At 41.0% G+C, this 12,756-nt stretch overlaps 1 protein-coding gene across 4 annotated transcripts in view; it reads left to right on the top strand.

Moving 5' to 3' along the window:
* The window catches only part of SIL1 (SIL1 nucleotide exchange factor), a 234,978-nt gene that overhangs the window by 143,301 nt on the left and 78,921 nt on the right, over window positions 1–12,756 (top strand). For all 4 annotated transcript variants that reach the window (XM_054488874.2, XM_054488875.2, XM_063665528.1 and 1 more), the window contains one exon: window positions 1,882–1,981. In XM_054488874.2, coding sequence (XP_054344849.1) covers window positions 1,882–1,981 — 100 coding nt within the window. The remainder of the gene's footprint in view (window positions 1–1,881; window positions 1,982–12,756) is intronic.

Below are 12,756 nucleotides of genomic sequence, written 5' to 3'. Positions count from 1 at the left end.
AGGTTGGCTTGTAGAGCTGATCGTGGGAAAATGAAGTTTTGGTCTATTTTTCTTAGTGAAGAATGAAGTAAGAACACCAGATGACTGTTTCGTGTGTGTGCGTGAACTTGAGTGCACATGTGCATGCTTGTGTATATGTAGTTGGGACTGAGAGTGGGTGATGAGAGATGGCTTGGGAGAGTTGAGACTTAAGGTATAAACAGAGATACACAGAATAATGGGATTAGTCCTGATCAAGTTTTGCAGGAGGGAGGAGATAATGTGTTCAAGCTATGGTTCCTGAATACTTAGCTCCCTCTTGGGTATGTGGGGTGGAGCAGTGGTATCCTCACACATTGGCAGTGGATGATGCTCTGTAGGGAGAGGAATTCAGGATTCTCTCCCTACTTTGTAGCATTGTGATAACTATTTGAATGAAATATTACTTTTAAGGGATTAACACACTGCCTAACACATGGCTAAATGCTCAATAAATGAGTTACTAGCTATTATTAATTAGTTTAGGAGGACTGAGGTTTAGAGAAGACGAGTATTTTTCTCAGAGCCCTAAAAGGTCTCTAGGAAGAATGAAAGCCCTTGGTACATGAGAGCTGAGGCCTGCTGGAATCTCAGACTATGAGACTGATGTGCTCTTCCTGCCTGGAGTAGAGCAGGCCAGTAGCCCCTCCCTCCTCACCTCTGAAATCTTGTGGGCATTCCAGGATATATGGAATCCTGAACCCAACACCAACCAGACAGTCTTGTTAAGCACAGTCCACACTCCACTCTTCCCTTCGTGCACATCGTTCTTATGCTTACCTCTGTTCATTGAACTAAAATGAATGCTAGTGGTAAAACCTTGCTCCCACATGATGGATGTCTTCTCTCTGGTCAAGATGCGTAGCTGTGGCTTGGATCAGCTCCAGGGAATTTTATGAGGAGACCATTCTGGTCTTTGGCAGGTTCCTGAGATTATAGCCACATTGGTTTCTTTCCCTCCTCCCTTTGGAGGCTGGCTGTGGAAGGGGCTGACCTTGATTCTACTCCTTAGTATCTCAAATCCATTCCTTGGTCAGGTTGAGACATACCTCCTGCCTCTCCTTTGTGCTCATAGGTTGGTCTTATGGTTTGAATCTATCCAACTTGTTTTTGTAAAGACAGGCTGCCTTGTCTAATCAGTTCAGGCACACACTGTGGGGCTCAGGGCCCTGTTGTCCCCTTTCATGGAAAAATATATTAATAAATAAGGGTGCACGCTACTCCCTGTGTCTGGGCCCACTTCCCTCTGAGAGGTCCTGCCCTGGCAGCGTGCTGAGGGAGAGCATTGCACAGTTATGCCAGGCTTATTTCTTCCTGAGAAGCTGGCTGAGAGCCCTCTGTTCGTGGATGGCTTCTGTCTGCCCCATGCCATTGCTTCCTCTTTCATGAAATGATTCCATTTTCAGCTGCATCTTTCCTCTTCTAGCTTCAAGGTAAGGTCACTCTCTTAGACCCCTGGCTGACTGAAGGCAAAGGTATGATAGTACACTCAGAGCTGGCCTGGCCTCGCTTACCTTAGGGTGCCATTCACCCAGGGACATTTTCTTTCTTGGGGAATATGATGCTCCCCTCTTATTTATTTTTAGAGACAGGGTCTGACTCTGTTGCCCAGCTGTGGGAGTACGGTGGCACAGTCATAGTTTACCACAGCCTCGAACCCCTGGGCTCAAGTGATCCTCCTGCTTCCCATGTAGCTGGGACCACAGGCACGTACCATCACATCCCAACTAATATTTTTAAATTTTTTGTTGAGATGGGATCTTGCTATCCTTCCATCTTGGCCACCCAGAGTACTGGGATTACAACTGTGAGCCACCAAGCCTAGCCATGCCTCCCTCTTTACTCTCAGTTTTCTTTGGACAGGCTGGATATCAACACCAACACCTACACATCTCAGGACCTCAAGAGCGCACTGGCAAAATTCAAAGAGGGGGCAGAGATGGAGAGTTCAAAGGAAGACAAGGTGTGTGATTATTTTTCCTGTGAGTATAAGCCTGCAGCATGGCCTTGTTGTTTTTGCAGAGAATGGAATCATTTTTATGGGAACTCTTGCAATAAACATGGGATAACAATATTGTAAAATAATTTAAAGAACATAAATGACAAATAAGAAACCCTTTTAGACTATTAAAAAAAAGTGCTGGGAGCATTTCTGTCATGGTTTAGGTTAGAATTCTATTTGCCATCCCATGTCTTCAAACAGCTCCCCATGTTTGGAAAAATTGAGGCACTGAGCAGGGGTAGCCATTCTCTCCATTATCACAGGCCTGAGTGGAGTGAGTAGACTTTATGGCCTAGATCTCTGCCTCACTTACACTTGGATTAGACACAAGCTTGTTCCAAAAGAACAGAGGAGCTGGCCCAGGAAGCAAGAAGCCGGAATCCTTGTCCTTGTCCTTTGAACATGTAGCAAATGTGTTTCTTCTAGGCTTCAGCTTCCTTAAATTTAAAACATGGGGCTGGAACAAGAGGATGACTGAGGTTTCCTCCAGCTCTAAATTTCTCTACAAGCTAAGGGAATGAGAGGAGGAAAAGGTGAAGAATTACAGCCCCTTGGCCATGCCCCTAATGTCTGGGAGGGCTCACAGGTGCAGGTCTATACCAGGAAGATCATGAGCTCTTGGAGTCATTTCTCTGTATTTCTGTTTGAGTCCTGTCAGTTTTTGAAAGAACCTTCTCTGATGGCTGCCTTAGAAACCTAAGTTCTCCCTCCCTCTTCTCCTTACAGTCCCCATTTGTGGGTTTTTTTGTTTTTTTGTTTTTTTTGAGATGGAGTCTTGCTCTGTCGCCCAGATGGCCTTGTTGTTTGTGTGGTGGTACGATCTTGGCTCACTGCAAGGTCCACCTCCCGGCTTCAAGCGATTCTCCTGCCTCAGCCTCCTGAGTAGCTGGGATTACAGGTGCTTGCCACTACACTCAGCTAATTTTTATGTTTTTTCAGTAGAGATGGGGTTTCACCATATTGGCCAGGTTGGTCTCGAACTCCTGACCTCAAATGGTCTGCCCACCTTGGCCTCCCAAAGTGCTAGGATTACAGGCATGAACCACCGCGCTCGGCACTCATTTGCCTTTATTTACCTCTTCACTCCTTCCCCTGAATCCAGGTAATGCCTTAGAGAGACAGCATTAGGCTCTTGACAGCTTGTGTATTACTGGAAGAAGCCATAGGTTGTTCTGATCCTTTAGAACTAAATATTTCTGGGAAAATGAACCTTTTGGGGGATAGGAAGCTGGTGTTTACCTGTTTAAGATGTGTGAAATGCAGGCCCAGTCTCCACGTCTTTACTCATCTTACCAAAGTCACTTCTCCTACACAGAGAGTGTATGTGGTGTGGGAGGGCACGCGGCTTGGTGGCAGCAGCAGTGGGTGAAGGAAGGCAATGCTCGCAATTGCGTCCCACCACAGATGTATTAACCGAGGGGCTGAGGAGAAGCACATCTTCTGCCTGGTACAGGTGAGGCCAGGAGAGGAGTGCCTGGGTGCCTAGGACAGGGACTGGCCAGGGCTTTGGCTCCTTCCCACTCACTGTCGGTTCCATGTGGGACTGATGGGAACATTAAAAAGCTCCTATTCAGCGTCTTCTCTGTGGATGGAGGACCCACTTAACCTTGTTCTCTTCTCTTTGCTTTCCCTGGGAGTGTGTTTGGATTTTCTTTTCTCAGGTGATGGCATTTCCCCCCACCCCAGTAATTCAATTAGTGTAGAAAAGTATGAATATTTATAAAAGTATTTCAAAATGTATAACCAAGAGATTACTTAAAAGTTTTGGTTGCTGGTTTTTGTAATTAAAAATACTCCTCTTGGCTGGGTGCAGCAGTTTGGGAGGACAAGGCGGGTGGATCATCTGAGGTCAGGAGTTTGAGACCAGCCTGGCCAACATGGTGAAACCCCGTCTCTACTGAAAATGCAAAAATTAGCCGGGTGTGGTGGTATGTGTCTGTAGTCCCAGATAGTCCAGAGGCTGAGGTGGGAGAATCACTTGAAACTGGGAGGTGGAGGTTGCAGTGAGCCTAGATTGCACCATTGCACTCCAGCCTGGGTGACAAGAGAGAAACTCCGTCTCAAAAAAAAAAAAAAAAGAAAAAAAGAAAAAATACTCCTCTCCCCTTGCAACGGGATCCCAATATCAGCACCCAAATGCAGGACCCAAGCTCCAGCTCATTTGCACCAGCTGCACACCTCTGAGGTCTGGCTGTCATACTCTTTCCTTACTTATGTGGAACTTAGGTTGTTAGCACCATCATTGAGGTGCTAACTCCTGGCGTCCTTCTCCTGCTTTTCATTTGGAGCCTATCTGGACTGACTCAGCTCACTGCCAATGTGCTCATCGAGCTGGCGCTGGGATTGGCAAATAAATGGATTTGAAATTGGTTGGGGAGTTTCTTACATATATCAAGCTCTTGGCTACAGATATCATCCTATTTTTGTTTATTAATCTTTAAACCTAGCCTATATGGTGTCTTGTAAGTACAAGATGGTGCTTTTGTGATTTATATAGACAATACTGTCAGATATTCGGCCATATCCTCTTAATTAAATGAGTGGGTTTTTGGGAACTGGATGTTTTTGGGGACGAGAACATCAATTATATTGTATCCATTGGTAGCTTGGTAGGTTTAAGTGAATCAGTCTTTCCCGGAGTTCCTTGGTTCTTGGAAAAGCTGTCTCTCCCAGCAGATTTGGTTGTTATGGTTGAATCTCGTCTACTTATCCCTCTATGTCCATACAAATTGCTTGATGCCTTTATGTTTTATTATGTCTGCTATTGTTCACCTGTATTCTACAAATTATTGTTTTTTAAGATATGGCCTTCTTAAGCTTTTGATTCTTGGCAAGATGTAATAGACTCATTTCTCCCTATTCCCCCAGGTAAGGGTAACTAAAAACCCTGGACATAATACTAAAAGCAAATGTAGGAAGACTCTAAAACCCAGTCAGAAGGCAGCAGACTGGCTAGGGACCTTGGAGCTTGGGGAATGACATCAGTGAGTTCCTTGGATTTTCTTTTTGTCCTCTATATATTTTAGACTGAGTGTTGGCAAATCCCACATCCTGAAAATGTCAACTGGTGCAGATTTTAAAAAGTTATAAGAAAAGCCTGCTATTTCTAGACAAAGAATTGAGCAAAGGGCATCCTAACAGGATAGAAACCTTATTTACAATACCTGTCCTACTCCTGCCAAAGATAATGAAAATCTCCCCACCCCACTTAGTGCCAGTGCAGTGGACATTGAGGTGGGAAGTCTGGATTTCTGCCTGCTGTTTGGTGGTAGTAGCAAGCTGTACTCTGATTCCTCCACCAGGGTCGCCAGGAGCCAAGTGGAGAGCCTGAACTCATATCTGCTCCTGACAGCAAAAAGTGGTAGAAGGCAGTGTTCTGCTTCCTCCACCAAGATGGTGTCAGTGGGAGTTGAGCAGAGAGCTTGACTTTTCATCCTCTGCCCAGTGGATACTCTCTGCTTCCCCTGCTGGTGTATTACCAACAGACCAAGTGTGGACCCTGATTTTCCATCCCTCATCTGACAGTAGCAGGCTGCTTATCCTGCTGGAGTGGTGTCAGCAGAGGCTAAGCAGGGAACTTGAATATCTGTCCTCTGCCTGGTAGCACCAACATGGTTTTTTACTTCTCCCTGATGACATGGTGTCCATTGGGGTGAATGAAGAGTCTGTACTTCCACCCCCAACTTGGAGGCAGTGAGACAGTGTGAGGCAGCATTCTGCTTCCCTCTCTGAGGCAGGGCCAGTGGAATAAGTGAGAAGTATGAACTTCCACCCTCAGGCCAGCAGCAGTGAAACAGTGCTCGATTCTCCCACCAAAGTGGTGTCAGTATAGGCCCAGGGAGGAACCTAGACTTCCACTCCCAGTGGCCGGCATCCAGTGGTGGCAGGTGAAGCTGTTTCCCTTCCCAACTAGAGAGTAGGGGTAGGATTTGGGAGAGAGGGGAGCTAGAGAAAGGGATTTTGCATATGAAGTCCTAGACATCCCATTCAGTGACCCATACAAGAAACTGACCAGAATTAATACAACAAAAAGTTTAGGAACTGAACTATAGTGTGGAATGCTGCCCAGGTTTTTAGATTGGCCTCTGGGTAGCACACAAAGGAAGCAGACCGGAATAGCACTACAATGCTCTGAAAACTAAATTGTCATTGGAGCCACAACCCACACAAGTAAGCCAGAACCGGTATACTAAACCTAAATAGGATGTCTACCTACTGAAAAAGATTAAGTAGGATCTGGAATTTCATAACTTAATACCCAAAATGTCTAGGATATAATTAAAAATTACTTTTCATACCAAGAACCAGGAAAACCACAACTTGAATTAGACAATCAACAGATGCTGTTATGGATTGAATGTTTGTGTCTCCCCCAAATTTATAAGTTGAAGCCCTAACCCTGCAATGTGATGTTTGGAGGTGGGACCTTTGGAAGGTAATTAGATTTAGATGAGGTCATGAGGGTTGGGCTCAAGAGGGATTAATGTCCTTAGAAGAATAAGAGAGACCAGTACTCTCTGTCTCTACTGTGTGAAGACACAGCTAGAAGGTGATTATCTGTAAGCCAGAAAGGGGACCCTCACCAGGAACCACGTTGACTCATTCCTTGATATTGGACTTCCCCAGCATCCAGAATTGTGAGAAATAAATGTATGTTGTTTAAGCTACCCAGTATATGATATTTTGTTATAGCAGCCCGAGAAGACTGAGACAGATGCTAATACTGAAATGACTCAGAAGTTGAAATTATCTAACAAGAATTTTAAAACAACTATTATAAAATTGCTTCAGCAAGCAATTATGAGCACCCTTGAAACAAAGTCTCAGCAAGGAAACAGAAGATAAGAAGAAAGAACCAAATGGAATTATAGAACTGAACAATATAATAACTAAAATTGTAAAAGTCACCAGATAGGCTCAGTAGCAGAACAGAAGACAGAGAAAAGAATCAGTAAACTTAAAGACAGATAAATAAACATTACACAGTCTGAACAACAGAGAGAAGATAGATTGGAGAAAAAAATAACAGAGCTTTAGGGACCTATGGAACTGTAACAAAAGATCTAACATTTGTGTCATTGGAATTCCAGATGGAGAGTAGAAAGAATATGGGGCTAGAAAATAATCAAGAAACAAGGGCTAACAAATTCCCAAATGTGGTGAAAGGCATAAACTCACAGATTCATAAAGTGAATCCAGTGAATCCAAGTGAACTCCAGAGAGGATAAACTCGAAGAAATCAACACCAAGATACATCACAGTTAAACTTCTGAAAACTAAAGACAGAAAAATCTTCAAAGCAACTAGAAAAAATAACTATAGAGGAACAATGATTGAGCGATATTGAATTTTTTATCTGAAACCATAGAGGCCAGAAGTATGTGGAACATTTTTCAGTTGCTGGGGGAAAAAAATGAACTGTCCACACAGAATTTTATAGCCATGAATATATTTCAGGAGTGAAAGGGAAGTCAAGACACTTTTAGAGAGAGGAAAATTAAGAAAATTTCTCACCAGCAGACCTACTCTGAAAGAATGACTAAAGGATATTCTCCAAATAGAATGAAAAAAGAATAATAGAAAGAAACTTGAAATATCAAGAATAAAGAAAGAACAATGTAACGAATAAAAAATAGGGAAAATGCAGCCTATCCCTTTCTTCTTGAGTTTTTATTATTTCTAATTTTTAACTTTTAAGTTCAGGGGTACATGTTCAGGTTTGTTATATAGATAAACTTGTGTCATGGGGGTTTGTTATATAGATTATTTCATCACCCAGGTATTAAGCCCAAGTACCCAATGGTTATTTTTCCTGATCCCCTCCCTCTTCCCATCCTCCACCCAATAGGCCCCAGTGTGTGTCGTTCCCCTCTAAGTATCCATGCGTTATCATCATTTAACTCCCACTTATAAGAGAGAACGTGTGGTATTTGGTTTTCTGTTCCTGCGTTAGTTTGTTAAGAATAATGGCCTCCAGCTCCATCCATGTTTCTCGAAAGGATAGATCTCATTCTTTTTTTATGGCTGCGTAGTATTCTTTGGGGTATATGAACCACATTTTCTTTATCCAGTCTATCTTTGATGGGCATTTAGGTTGATTCCATGTGTTTGCTATTTTGACAAATCTGACAAAAACAAGCAATGGGGAAAGGATTCCCTATTCAATAAATGTTGCTGGGATAACTGGCTAGCCATACACAGAATATTGAAACTGGTCCCTTTCCTTATACCATATAAAAAATGAACTCAAGATGGATTAAAGACAACCTAAAACTATAAAAACCCTGGAAGACAACTTAGGCAATACCATTCAGGACATAGGCATGGGCAAAGATTTCATGATGAAGATGCCAAAACTAATTGCAACAAAAGCAAAAATTAACAAATGGGATCTAATTAAACTGAAGAGCTTTTGCACAGCAAAAGAAACTATCAATAAACAACCTACACAGAATGGGAGAAAATTTTTGCAAACTATGCATCCAACAAAGGTCTGATACCCAGCATCTGTAAGAAACTTGAACAAATTTACAAGAAAAAAACAACCCCATCAAAAACTGGGCAAACTGCTGAAGTTTGACCCCAGTGAGATCGAAGTTGTATACCTCGCCGGGCGTGGTGGCTCTCGCCTGTAATCCCAGCACTTTGGGAGGCCAAGGTGGGTGGATCACGAGGTCAGGAGATAGAGACCATTCTGGCTAACATGATAAAACCCCGTCTCTACTAAAAATACAAAAAAAAAAATTAGCCGGGCGTGGTGGTGGGCGCCTGTAGTCCCAGCTACTCAGTAGGCTGAGGCAGGAGAATGGCGTGAACCCGGGAGGCGGAGCTTGCAGTGAGCCGAGATCGCGCCGCTGCACTCCAGCCTGGGCGACTGAGCAAGACTCCATCTCAAAAAAAAAAAAGTTGTATACCTGAGATGCATAGAGGGTGAAATGGGCGCCACGTCTCTGCTGGTGCAGGTATCATTGCTGGTATCTGGCACTGGCCCCCCAGATTGGCCCCCTGGGTCTGTCTCCAAAAAAGGTTGATGATGACATTGCCAAGCCGGGACTGGAGGGGTCTGAGGATTACAGTGAAACTGGCCATTCAGAACAGACAGGCCTTGATTGAGGTAGTACCTTCTGCCTCTGCCCTGATCATCAAAGCCCTCAAGGAACTGCCAAGAGACAGAAAGAAACAGAAAAACATTAAACACAGTGGAAATATCACTTGTGATGAGATTATCAACATTACTTGACAGATGCGGCACCAGTCTTTAGCCAGAGAACTCTCTAGAACCATTAAAGAGATCCTGGGGACAGCTCAGTTTGTGGGCTGCAGTGTTGATGGCCGTCACCTCATGACATCATAGATGACATCAACAGTGGTGCGGTGGAATGCCCAGCCAGTTAAGCACAAAGGAAAATATTTCAATAAAGGATCATTTGACAACTAAAAGAAAAGTGGGCAAAGGACATAGACACTTTTCAAAAGAAGACATACATGTGGGCAACAATCATATGAAAAAAAGCTCAACATCACTGATCATTAGAGAAAAGCAAATCAAAACCACAATGAGATACCATCTCACACCAACTATAATGGCTATTGTTAAAAAGTCAAAAAATCATAGATGCTGGCAACGGTTGTAGAGAAAAAGGAACGCTTATACACTGTTGGTGGGAGTGTAAATTAATTCCACCATTGTGGAAAACAGTGTGCCAATTCCTCAAAGACCTAAAGACAGAAATAGCATTCGACCCAGCAATCCCATTACTGGGTATATACCCAAAGGAATAGAAATTGTTCTGTTATAAATACACACACATGCATATGTTTTTGAGTTTTTAAAATTGTTTGATAGTTGAAGCAAAAATTATGACATGATCTGTTTCTGAATGTATAGTGAGGAATTTTGAAGACAATTAGGAGGAGGAAAGGATTAAACATATTTGGAGGTAAGGTTTCTACATTTCACTCAAAGTGATAAAACGTTGATACCAGTAGATTATGATGTTACTTATGTATATTATAATACTTAGAACAAACATTATTAAAAGCTATACAGACAGTTATACTCAAAAGCATAGGTAATCCAAAAAGGAATTATATAATATAAAATGTACCTTGGTTTGTCACAGGAAGGTGAGAAATGGGAAACAGAGGAACAAAAACTGGAGGAAACAAAAAAAATAAAATAAAACAGTGTATTTAAGCTCTAACATATAAAAATATTACCTTAAAACATAAATGTATAATAATTGTAAAATGTTTTATAATAGGTCTAAATATACCAATTAAACAGATTTTCATAATGAATTTTAAATGAATTTTTAAAATATGCTTTCTACAAGAAATTCAAATATAATGATAAGGACAGTAGGTTGAAAGTAAAAGAATGGAAAGTATATCATACAGATATTAATTAAAAAGCAGGAGTTACTATATTAATATCAAAGTTGACTTTAAAGGAAATTATTAGGAACAAGAGCAATTTACATAATGATAAAAGGGCCAATCCACTAAAATATACAATAATTCTAAATGTGTATGTACCACTTTTATTTGTATATAAAAATACCTGAAGCAAAAACTAACAGAACTAAAAGAAACAGACAAATCCACAATTACAGTTGGGGATTTCAACATCCCTTTCTCAGAATTGCTAGAACTACTAGACAGCAGATCAGTAAGGATATTAAAGAGCTGAATAACACCTTCAACCAGAAAAATTTAATTGACATTTATGGAACATTCCATTCTACAACAGCAGAATATACATTCTTTTCAAGTGTCCATGAAACACTCCTAAAAATAGAGTATATCCTGAGTAATCAAACAAATCTCAACAGTTTTAAAAGAACTGAAATTAGGCAGAGTATGTTCTCTCATTATAATGGAATCAAACTAAAAACCAGTCATAGATAGGAAGAAAATCTCCAAACAGTCAAGTCAAAGAGGAAATCTCAGGGGAGGTTTTAAAAAAAAGATACATTGAACTGATTAAAAATGAAAATGCAATTTATCAGAATTTGCAGGATCCAACTAAAGCTAGAAGGGAAATTTGCTTATATTAGAGAAGAAGTAAGGTCTCATACCTATAATGGAAGGTCCTACTTCAAGAAACTAGGAAAAGATGATCAAAACAAGCTCAAAGCAAGCAGAAGGAAGGAAATAAAGAGCAGAAATCAATGAAATTGAAAACATGAAAACAGTAGAGAAAAATCAGTGAGACCAAAAGGTGATAAACTTTATCAAGACTGACAAATATGGCTGGGCATGGTGGCTCACACCTATAATCCCAGCACTTTGGGAGGCTGAGGCGGGCAGATCACCTGAGGTCAGGAGTTCGAGACCAGCCTGGCTAACATGGTGAAACCCCTTCTCTACTAAAAGTACAAAAATGAGCCAGGCATGGTGGAGCACAGTTGTAGTCCCAGCTACTCGGGAGACTGAGGCAGGAGAATCACCTGAGCCCAGGAAGCAGAGGCTGCAGTGAGCCGAGATTGCACCACTGCACTCCAGCCTGAGCAACAGAGCGAGACTCCGTTTCAAAAACAAAAAACAATACAAAACAAAAACAAAAAACCCACAAGACTGACAAACACATAAAGCACTAAGATAAAAATTACCCATATTAAGAATGAAACCAGGAATATCATTACAGATCCTGCAGACATTAAAAGGAAAACACAGTAAGAGAATACTATGAACAACTCTATGCATATAAATTTGATAACTTGCATGAAATAGTCCAGCTGTTTTATAAGCACATATTATCCAAATTTACCGAATATGAAATAATATGAGTAGTCCTATAACCATTAAAAAAAACCTGAATTTGTAGTGAAAAACCTTCTATAAAGGAAGTCTCCAGGTTCAGATAGTTTCACTGGAGATATTAACCAAACATTTAAAAATAATTAGCATCAATTCTACACAATTTCTTCCAGAAAATGTAAGAGGGAGGAACACTTCCCAACTTACTTCATGAGGCCAGTATCACACTAATACCTGAACCAGACAGAGTACAAAATAAACTACATAACAACATTCCTCATGAACATGGAAGCAAAAATCCTCACCAAAATTTAGCCAATCAAATCCAGCAATATGTAAAAAGAATTATGCATTATAATCACATGGGGTTTATTACCAGAATGCAAGGCTGGTTCAGTGTATGAAAAATAATCAGTATAACCCACCATATCAGTAGGCTAAAGAAGAAAAATCACATCATCATATGTCAGTTAATACACAAAGAGCATTTGACCATATTCAGTACCCATTCATCATAACTCAGAAATCTAGGAATAGAAACCTTGATAACGAGCATTTACAAAAAGTCTGCATGGAATATTATACTTAGTGAAAGACTGAATACTTTGCCACTGAGGTCAGAAACAAGGCAAGGATGTTCACTCTTACCACTCATTCAACACAGTCATAGCCAATGCAGTAAGGCAAGGAAAGGAAAAAATAAAACTATCTCATTTTCCAGATGACATGATTTTCCATGTGTAACTCCCAAACAGCCTCCAAAAAAAAGCCTTCTAGAATTAATAAGTGAGTTCAGCAATGTCACAAGATATACAGACAACACAAATCAATTGTATTTCTATATACTAACAAAGAATATTTGGAAATTGAAATTAAAAACATGTACCATTTACAGTTGCTCCCCTAAAAATGAAATATTTAGGAAAAAATCTAACAAGACAGATATAAGATCTATATGCTCAAAAGTATAAAAG

The sequence above is a fragment of the Pongo pygmaeus genome, chromosome 4 (genome assembly GCF_028885625.2).
Source record: "Pongo pygmaeus isolate AG05252 chromosome 4, NHGRI_mPonPyg2-v2.0_pri, whole genome shotgun sequence".
NCBI classification, from domain to species: Eukaryota; Metazoa; Chordata; class Mammalia; order Primates; family Hominidae; genus Pongo; species Pongo pygmaeus.
This window is presented reverse-complemented; position numbering and strand designations above follow the sequence as displayed.